At 33.6% G+C, this 10,228-nt stretch overlaps 2 protein-coding genes across 2 annotated transcripts; both read left to right on the top strand.

Moving 5' to 3' along the window:
* The first annotated feature begins 939 nt into the window (after window positions 1-939).
* On the top strand, window positions 940-5,310 carry lrrc20 (leucine rich repeat containing 20). The gene is made up of 5 exons (XM_024284356.2): window positions 940-1,141; window positions 4,124-4,212; window positions 4,432-4,581; window positions 4,684-4,851; window positions 4,940-5,310. The coding sequence occupies exons 2-5, from the start codon at window positions 4,143-4,145 to the stop codon at window positions 5,074-5,076; spliced, it is 525 nt and encodes a 174-aa protein (XP_024140124.1). The 5' UTR covers window positions 940-1,141; window positions 4,124-4,142; the 3' UTR covers window positions 5,077-5,310.
* A 1,217-nt stretch (window positions 5,311-6,527) lies between these two features.
* On the top strand, window positions 6,528-9,841 carry ppa1a (inorganic pyrophosphatase 1a). Its single transcript, XM_036217188.1, has 11 exons — window positions 6,528-6,709; window positions 6,881-6,945; window positions 7,669-7,722; window positions 7,857-7,972; window positions 8,050-8,140; window positions 8,219-8,345; window positions 8,422-8,549; window positions 8,648-8,733; window positions 8,881-8,950; window positions 9,048-9,087; window positions 9,185-9,841. The coding sequence occupies exons 1-11, from the start codon at window positions 6,547-6,549 to the stop codon at window positions 9,211-9,213; spliced, it is 969 nt and encodes a 322-aa protein (XP_036073081.1). The 5' UTR covers window positions 6,528-6,546; the 3' UTR covers window positions 9,214-9,841.
* The last annotated feature ends 387 nt before the right edge of the window (window positions 9,842-10,228 follow it).

Consider the following 10,228-nt stretch of genomic DNA (forward strand, 5'->3'; position numbering starts at 1 on the left):
TTTTAACAAAGCTGATGCTCATTTTTTTTTACTGGGCTCTACAAAGTAACAGAATACCAAAGAGATTTTTCTAGCTATGCAGTTGCTCACAGCTTCCGCATTCAAAATACCCCACTGAATAGAAACGAGGATCCAGCAAATACTGTAAAGTGGCAGACGTAACAATGGCAAACTAAACTAGTCTTTTGAGGCCAGCATGTTTATTGTATTCTCATTTTTTTTAAAAAAAAATCTGACTACACTGGAATTCTACTGAAATTTCACAGTGATTGAACAGGATATTAATCTAAACCACAAGGTAGGACAACATTTACTTTCTTATTTCGGTGTAATATAATATGGACATCATATTAAGACTGCTAATAATTAAATAGTGGGGTCAAATGTAAGTCACATGTTTTCAGTCATTATTTTGGTTGCTTTTTGCTTTTCAGCCACCTATTTCACAATTAAACATTTATTCTTTATTTCATCCAACAGGCTTGTCATGTCTCAGTAATATAAATGAAAAAATATTCTGTTTAAAGTCAATGCAACAAATGAAAATAAAAAAAAGATGTTTGAAAAGAAATAAAATCATAACTACAAATAAATTGTAGGAAGTTGGTTAATATCAAGTCCTGTACAAGATTTTAATATTTTCTAAGCCTCTGTTTAAAACAATATAATATAATATAATATAATATAATATAATATAATATAATATAATATAATATAATATAATATAATATAATATAATCTGACAACCGCGTTAGCGCCATAGACATTTAAGTTAGGCATACGTGACATTCATTCAAATTCATTCATATACACCTGTCAGGAGTCAGACACTTTTGTTAATAAAGTTTTTCTTAAAAAAAATCAGGCTAACAACTGTTAGCACGAGCTTTAAAAGGCAAATTCGAACCATAAGCACCGCGATTTTCCCCCTTTTTAATTTTTAAACAAAATTTTCATACCATGATAATATTTTTATTGCATCCTAAAAGCTTTAATTTCGCTTAAAATGTCAATGTTTTTGTCATGGTACAATAAAGTTTTAAAAGGTAAAAAAAAAAAAAAAACCCTCTGTCTTGTAATGCTAGCTTGCAAGTTCCATACCGGTGGTGCTAGCCCTGACAGCTGCGAGGCTCTGGTTGGGGTAAGTTTCAGCTTCACGTAGCTTAAGTAAAAACGCTTGAAATTTGTATATGAATGATTTTTGTTGGTTGTAAGAAAGTTTATCATATTTCATTTCATTTATTTATTTGTTTACCGTTAAAAATATGTTTTACTAAAAGAGTAACATGTTACATATATACATATAATCATTAGTATTGTTTTACTTGTTTCATGTACAGCAAAGTGTGTGTTACTATAGACTAATCCTTGAAATTGTTATTTTTCAAAGCAGTAAGATCACAAAGTGTCAACAAATATAAGAATCCAAATCTTTGTTTTCTTGTGAATCATTTAAAACTTTATTTTATATTTATCTCAACTTGAGTTAATGAGTCCCTTGAGAATTTTGATCCAAACTCTGTAGTTTTTATTTTTGCTTTTCTAATAAAAATGTTTGGTCTTTTTTATTCATTTTTGTATTTATTTATTTTTCTTACAGAGCTAATAGGTATCTACTATGATGTAGTAGCTTGGTTGAGTAAAGTGAACCTGCATTTTTTGGGTAGTTTTCGTTCTGAGGCACACAGGTTAGTGGTTCTTATGACAGACTATTAGAACCACTCTTAATAGAAGATAAATACAACTACGAGAAAGAAGTTGTACAATTACGTCAAAAAACAACAATTTGCAAGAACAAAGTAGTAAACTTGTGCTTCAGAAAGTCTCAATTTTACAAGAGAAATCAGATGGACAGCAGTCTGCTCAACAATCTTGCTGAATCTGTTTTAATATTTTTGTAAATGTACAAGATTATTTTCATGAAATCCCAACTTTATTTTTGAAAAAGCACAGCTTTTTTCTTGTAAAATGATGACTTTTTGAATAATACATTTGGAATTTAAATGTAACATTAAAAAAAAAAATTATGACTATATTTTTGTAAAATTTTGACTTTTTTCTCATAATTGTATGACTTTGTTATCATGTATTCAGTTTATTTTTTTTCTTTTATGGTGGCCCTAATACTCTATTGTAGGATCTCTATTTGATCTATGCTTTTTTTTATTTCTTTATTGTAGATAGTGTTTATTTTAATTTGTTTGGACTACACTGACTAAAGCGTAAAGTGAAGTCCTCCAATTGTTTGTCCAATGATTGATAACACTGCCAAAAATGTACAACATTATGGGGAATTCCGTTTATATAATATCTCTACCCAATAAATATAATTGTTTCTATTTATTATATTCTACTTCTGCATGTTTTACATGAAAGTAACCTTATAAATTGCAAGTCTAAGAAAGTACATTCTTTGAATGATGTATATTTCCATATTTGTGGCTCTCAAGGAGAACCTCAACATCTTCAGCTCTGCTTCTTGTCTCTTTCTCAGAGCCATAAACTTACAACATGCCTTTCTACATCTTTACTTTCATTCTTGCTGACACTCTATTGATAGACTTCACAATTGAAACCTTCTCCACCCATTCCTTTTTTTATCCGTTTCCTCACTCTCTGTTCCTTTGAACTGTCGATCCTTAAAGTCCCCCTCCTCCTTCTTCATCTCTACTTCAGTCCGTCAATCACTACAGCGAATTGAAACGATCTGTCCATCACACTTGTGGACCCTGTCAACACTTTTCCATCTCTGTTCTTGTTCTAACCCGCTTCACATCATTCCATCTCCGTTCTTCTGCTTTGACAACCTGTACAAATCCTCCTCTACTTCACCTGTGTCAAAGTCAAGGCCTGGGCGATGAATCTGGCCCTCCGGGTAATTATATCCGGCCCCCCAGATCATTTTCTTTTATTTTCACTAATGGCCCAATGTTATCTTGCGTTTATTTTTGACTTGTATAATTTGGACAAAATATACTTTTATGGAGAGTAAAATACTGAAAATTATTTAAGATTTACGGTGTTTTATTCTGGAATAATATTCCTGCCTTTTTATTATTCATAATTATGTTAAAATGTACAGTTTTAAAGTTTAAAAATAGGCATTCTGCTAGTTTTTTGGACTATTTTGGTATTTACTAAGACTTTTTTAGGCTATTTTGGAGTTAAGCTAATATTTCAGCTACATGCTAGCTGTTTTGGCTAATTTAGGCTTATTCATTCTTTTAGGCTATTTTGCAGTTTAGCCATTTTTTTTCAGCTGCATGGTAGCTGTTTAGGCTAACCTAAGTTTTACCATTTCGCTAATATTTTAGCTGGCTATCAGCTTTAGCGTTTTCAGCTATTAGCTTCAACGATTTCAGCTTTTAGCTTCAGTCTTTTCAGCTATTAGCTTCAGTGTTTTCAGCTATTAGCTTCAATATTTTCAGCTATTAGCTTCAGTGATTTCAGCTATTAGCTTCAGTAATTTCAGCTATTAGCTTCAGTAATTTCAGCTATGAGCACTAGCATCTTCAGTGGCCAAATTCAGCTTACAACATTCACACTAGTATAATTTCAGGTAATGCTATATCCAGTTTATAATTATGTTAAAAAGTTACTGTTTTAAAAATTTAGAGTGTTCAATAAATGTTTATCCTGTTCGGCCTGCGACCTAAGCTGTGTTTTTGATTTTGGCCTCTTGTTCGATTGAGTTTAATATCCCTGCTCTAACCTGTGTCTAACCTGTTTAACAAATTGTCATACTTTGCCTTTGTCACCTCCACATTTTATTTTCCACCTTGTTCTGCATCCCTCTATACTTCTCTCTTCAGTCTCGTCAATGTTTCACATTTCACTGAACACAACCTTGAAGTTATTGATTCCACCACCAAGTCTCTTCTTCTGCTTTCCTCATTCCAGATGATACAGAGGTGCCTTCCTTCTCTGATTCTTCCAAAGTCTGATTTAACTCCTCCCAAAAGCTAAACATCCCTTTTTATTCATTTCCACCCCTGTGCTCTCCACAGTAAAAAACAGTAAAAAAACAGAAAATGAGACCGCATGGAACTACAGATGTTATTGTGTGTCTATTATTGCGATGCTGAGGATGAATGAATGGAACAGTTTGCTGCTTCCATTATAGGAACACTCATTGATCAAAGATGGCAGAGGCAGTTGCAAATGTGGCCCGAAGAATTAATACAACGATGGAGGAGGGCAAAGATAGTCTGGGTAAGTAAAAAAAGAAAAAAAAAAAAGGTTTATTTTTTACTGTTTCAGAGCATCCTGACAGATAATCTGGGTTATTGGGGTTATTTAAAACTGTACCAGCAGATGGCAACAGAGGTAAAAAAAAAAAAAAAAAAAAAATCAAAGCTTCTATAGTTTTCTGGTTGAGTAGGATTGTTTTTTAATGCCTTAAAGTCACGTTTGTGCAATTCTTCTCTGCAGATCTGTCAAACTGCCAGCTCACTTCATTCCCAGATGGTGTGTTCAAGCTCCTGAGGACAGTCAGTGACAACATTCACGTCGTCTCATTATCCAACAATAAGATGAAGGCCATTTCCAGCAAGTTTTTTACAACTTTCACACAGCTCAGAGGTAAAAAAAGCAAAAAAACATCCCAAATTGTTGAATTATAGCAAGTTTTGTGTGTTGTTTACAAATCCCTTCAATTCTCTCATGTTTTTATTTACTTTTTAGAGGTTGACCTACAAGGAAATGTCCTCACCAAACTGCCTGACACCATTGCAGAAACGCAGCATTTGACTGCCATCAATCTGGCTAATAACAGCTTCTCCGTCTTCCCTGATAAGCTGACCGAAATAGCCACTCTGGAGAGGATCAACCTCGAGGGAAACAGCATCACTGGTAAAAACGTCTTAATCTGCCCTGTTGTGAACAGCGTCGTTCCCAAAATAACCCTTTTCTCTCGCTTTTCTCTCGCTTTTCTCAACAGAAATACCTGTAGAGAAACTGTCCGACATGGCGGCGCTGAAGTGGCTGAACGTGAAGTCAAATCCTCTGAGCTCCGACACTCAGACCGCTCTGCAATCTCCCCACAAATTTGACGTTTTATCATCTAACGAGGCGTAGACTGTATAAAAGTGCAATGAATACACTCTACTGGTTGTGGTTTTAACTACTGAAGCTGAAAACTTTAAAGTGAATCAGTGATGGGATGGAAACGGAAATTCTCGATGCTGAAAACCTCGATTCAGGTGCCTTTTTTTTTACTTTTAGGATAAAATCTCTTTCTGATCACAACTGGACTTCATCTGCTTATTTATTACTTTCATACTTCACAAGTAAACAACATTTTTGAAATTGTTTCAGACTTTTTGTTTATTTTTTGTCTGATTTAGCCTCCCCATCAGGGTAGAATCATCCATCCATCCATTTTCTTGACCGCTTCCTCCCTTTCGGGGTCGCGGGGGTGCCGGAGCCTATCCCGGCTACTGAAGGGCGAAGGCGGGGTACACCCTGGACAGGTCGCCAGTCCGTCGCAGGGCCTAGGGTAGAATCAGGTCTCAGTAAAGAAGAAGGCAATGTAATGTTTTAACCCTGAAGATGCAACTTTTGTATGAAATCATGTATCTGATGTTCAAATGTAGCACAAGGAAATAAAGAAATAAGGATTTCTTCTGATAATATATGGTAATGACAATTCAAAAAGGACAATTAAAGTTATAAAACCTTCAAAAGCAACAGTTGAAGCTAAATGGACTAATAAAAAGTGATCTTACTCTTGTATAGTAACAATATGATTTATAAAACACTTTTATAAGTTTATTAGTTGCATGTAATCACAATATTACACTTGCATAAGCATTGCTGTTCTACATGATCTCTGAAATCGTCCTTAATCCTAATTTTTAATAAAAATAAAATTTAAGAGAGAAAAAATTATTCCTTTAGTCTTTGTATTTTTCTACAAAGTACCTAAAACTCCTTCATTAAACACAATTTGATTGGATTTGTAGGAGCTTTTTAAGGATCACATTTTAATCTGACTGATATTAGAATTTAGTTATATAAAGACACTCAGTATTTATAAAATAACAAAAATAAATCATTTTAAAATAATAGTTGGCATAACACTTAAAATTGTTGCATGACATGTTGAACTTTTGTGTGGTATTAGATATATATTAAAGGAAAATGTGTGTTTTTTTATACATTTAATTATGATGTAAAAAAAATCAAAGTTGTACCATTGCGGTGACCCTAAAGGAGTTAGAAGTCACGGTTTATAATCCGGCTAATCCTGCTTTGGTAATTGGTTTACAGCTGCCTCCAGTCAGCTCCATCTGTCTCCTCACAGTTTACAGAAGATGTCATAAAAAGAAACTGCAGCCTTCATGGAGATGTGGAGCTCAGAAAGGATCAGACACTGATGCACAGCAAAAGAGAGTTGTGGGTTACAGATGCCAACATACCGATGAGACTCAGACGCCAAACAAGAGGGATTGCTGCCAATGTGGCTGTGCGATCCTCGCCTTCTGCAGCCCTGCTGGCACAGCCAGGCGCCTGAAAGGTCTGTCACCCTTGGTTTAAGCTCTGCGCATGACTGCTCATCTGCCTCAGTGGCGTCTTATCAGCCCGCCGGGAGCTTCTCGTTCTTGGTGGAATCGTGCTCGCACTACAGAGGGAGAGACTCACATCAACATGAGCTTTTCCATTGAGGAGAGGGGCAGGCCAAACACCAAGGAGTTCAGGGTGTTCTTCAGTAAGAGCAGAATTTTCAATCAACCATTTCTTTTTTATGAAAAAAAAAAAAAAAAAGTAGAAATAGAAATGTAAATTTTATTGTAGCTTGTAGGTTCTCATCTCTGTACAGATGAGCCAGAACTTTATGAAGAAAACTTTTTTTTAGTAAAAATGTTAATTTCTGTTGCAGAAAACTCAGAGGGGAAATTCATCTCTCCTTTTCATGACATACCCATCTATGCAAATGAAGCAGAGGTGAGCATTGCTGTTTAAAAAAAACACATTTGCAGTTACGGATTAAATAGCATTTTCACTAAGGGTTTTATTTATTTATTGTTCAGTTCTTTTATTTCAAACAATATATATATATATATATATATATATGTATATATATAAACAATAAAAACAACACAAGAAAGCAACAAAATAAAAATTTTCAGATAGAATTAAAATAAATGAAAATAGATTGTTTAAAAAGGAATAGGAAGGAGTTAAAACTGTCTTTCACACTATTTTGTCTTAAGTTAATTTTTTACTTTCCTTTTTTTTTGATAATCTTCTCGTGTTTTTGGTTTATTTTTGTCATCAATCCTATTATGGTTATATTTTATTCCATGTACTCCCACAATAAAACGTAATCAAACCCAAAGTGGAACTTTAACTTATATTTAAAAAAAAATTAAAAACAATAAACCAAATTTTAAATAAAAGCCCTTATTTCTGTAACATTGTCTTCAAATGGAAACAATCATCATATAAGTTTTCAAATTTTGAATTATTAATTGTTTTATTAATCTTTTTATGATTTTAAATAAATTGCTCAAAGTGTCAAAAAGCAAAATCTGATTTTTTAGAAAGGACATTTTTTTGCCACATATCAATTTGAAAAAAAAATATTCAGATGATTTTGCTTGTAAAACAGAATAAATAAATTTCAAAGCTACAATTCCGAAAGTTTACATATTTTGTGTTTTGCAGAATATTTTCCACGCCGTTGTGGAAGTTCCAAGATGGACAAATGCAAAAATGGAGGTACTTTTGTGTGTGTTTTTTAATTTTCATTTTTATTATTTACAAAATTCCATCTTTTCTTAATAAGATAAACAACAACATGTACTTTAAATCCAAGTTATCTCCAGCAGCTTTTGTGTTTTGAAACCTCCCAGATTGCCACCAAAGACCCTCTCAATCCACTGAAACAAGATGTGAAGAAGGAGAGCCTTCGTTATGTGGCCAATGTGTTTCCCCATAAAGGTTATATTTGGAATTATGGAGCCATTCCACAGGAAAGTCTAATTTCCAGTGAAAGCTGTGACATCAAATTCAATTTTTGATTCAACTTCCTGTTTTTTTTTTCAAACAGACGTGGGAGGACCCCCACCACCAGGACAGTGACACAGGATGTGTTGGAGACAACGATCCCATCGATATTTGTGACATAGGAAACAAGGTGAGGAAACATAATGAAGTGCCTTCTTCACACGGCACTGCTCGCGTCTGCTTTTAGACCCAAGAATGCTATTTTCAGGTGTGCTCTCGAGGAGAAGTCATCAAAGTGAAGGTGTTGGGGACTCTGGCTCTGATTGATGAGGGGGAAACAGACTGGAAGGTCATCGTAATCAATACTGAGGACCCAGAAGCCGGAGATTTTCACAGTAGGAGCAGCCTGAAATACACATGTTTGTTTGTGGTGCCAGAAATGCAGAGTTTCTCCATGATGCGTTTTTGCAGATATTGATGATGTGAGGCGGCTGAAGCCGGGGTATCTGGAGGCAACTGTTGATTGGTTCAGAAGATACAAAGTTCCTGATGGAAAACCTGAAAACCAGTTTGCTTTTAATGGGGAGTTCAAAGACAGGGTACAATATTTCACATTTTATTGCAAAAGATTAGTCTTTTATTAACACAGGATTGTAATTATCTGCAAATATATGTGCAAAAACTATTGTTTTCACAGGATTTTGCCATAAAGACAGTAAAGAGCACACATGAGTTTTGGAAAGTACTGATATCTAAGCAAACCAGCGCTGGCGAGTTAAACTGGTGAGCAGCTGTAGCATGTTTAAAAAGTGGTGTTTGCTCTTAAAATGTTCCTCAAACAGTTATTAAATGATATAACTTTACAGAAAGTTAAATGTCCACATGGAAGAGTTTTTGTGATTGTCTGTCTTTGTCTCTGTGTCCGATCAGCATGAACACTGGAGTCTCAAACAGCCCATTTTGCTGCTCCTTTGCAGAAGCAGAGACTGTGGTTAAATCTGTAAGTCCATGTCATTTTCTGATTTCTTTTTTTTATCATTTTAAAATAAGCAGGACAGCAGTCCAGATGTGAAGATTTTTGTTCCTCCCTTCCACAGGCATGTGCCTCTGGACCTGAAGATCCTATTCCAAGTTCAGGTGAGTATTTTTGGTTATTTCATTAATTTAATGCCCATTCTACAAATTTATTTATTCCAATTCACTTTTGAAATGATAATTTTCCCTTTTTTTTCAGTTGACAGATGGTTTTACTATGAAAAGTGAGGTTCCAAACCTGATTTCTGGACTCATAATGAAGCTCTAGGTTCATGTGAAAGCAGTCTTGTGCTTTTTGTAGTGTCTCTTCGGATTTGTTAACAAGCAAAGCAAATATACAACATTAAAAAATTACCACAATGCATTTCAGCACTGTCTGTTGTTTTTATTTTATAAGACTTTTTTTTTTAAAGTTTTTATTTCTTTACAGTTTAAACATTGCTATAGAAGGGGGAGGGCTGTTTAGCAATTTCATTTAAATGTGGACACAAAAACACAGGAAACAATAATGTGCAACCGATTTGAAAATGATTTTAAAACAAACATTGAAAATGTTATTTTAGGATATTGAATTGCAAAATGCATTTTCATTTGAATTATAGGACAAAAACCCACATCACTATTTAAATTCAATTGAATTAGCAATTAATTAATGCAATTACATTTAAAAATGTCTTTTTAAAAGTGAAAGATTGAATTATAACTTTTGCAGTTACATTGAAAATGCATTTTCAAACTGCACCATCATATTGCAAATTGTATTGTCAATTGAGAAACAAATATCACTTTGAATTATGGGTGAAAAAAAACTATATATTCCATCAAAGGAAAGCAACTTAAAAAAATGAAAAAAAAAGAAGGCTTAACTGTACATTTCCTTACAGCTTTGATAAAAAAAAAACTAAAAGATATTTCAAAGATTACATCATTAGCTTTTGGCCATTAAAAATAACAATTGTTTATAAATTAACAACCTTTTAAAACTATTAACACCTTTATAAAATATATATATTACTTTCCTTTGTTTTCATTGGTTGCAATAAACCAATAAATCAAGGCTAAAGGCCTTTTTCTTCTGACATCTACTGTATTTAAACATAAAAAAGTTAGAAAAGAATCCCCAAAACATTTTTGCTGGTTTTAAGTTGACTTGTCACAAATTGTGACTACTTACAGTTTAGTTTTATTATTATTTTTATTATTATTATTATTATAAATCAGAGGATAAAACACAAAATGTCTA

Source organism: Oryzias melastigma, linkage group LG19 (assembly GCF_002922805.2).
Source record: "Oryzias melastigma strain HK-1 linkage group LG19, ASM292280v2, whole genome shotgun sequence".
NCBI lineage: Eukaryota > Metazoa > Chordata > Actinopteri > Beloniformes > Adrianichthyidae > Oryzias > Oryzias melastigma.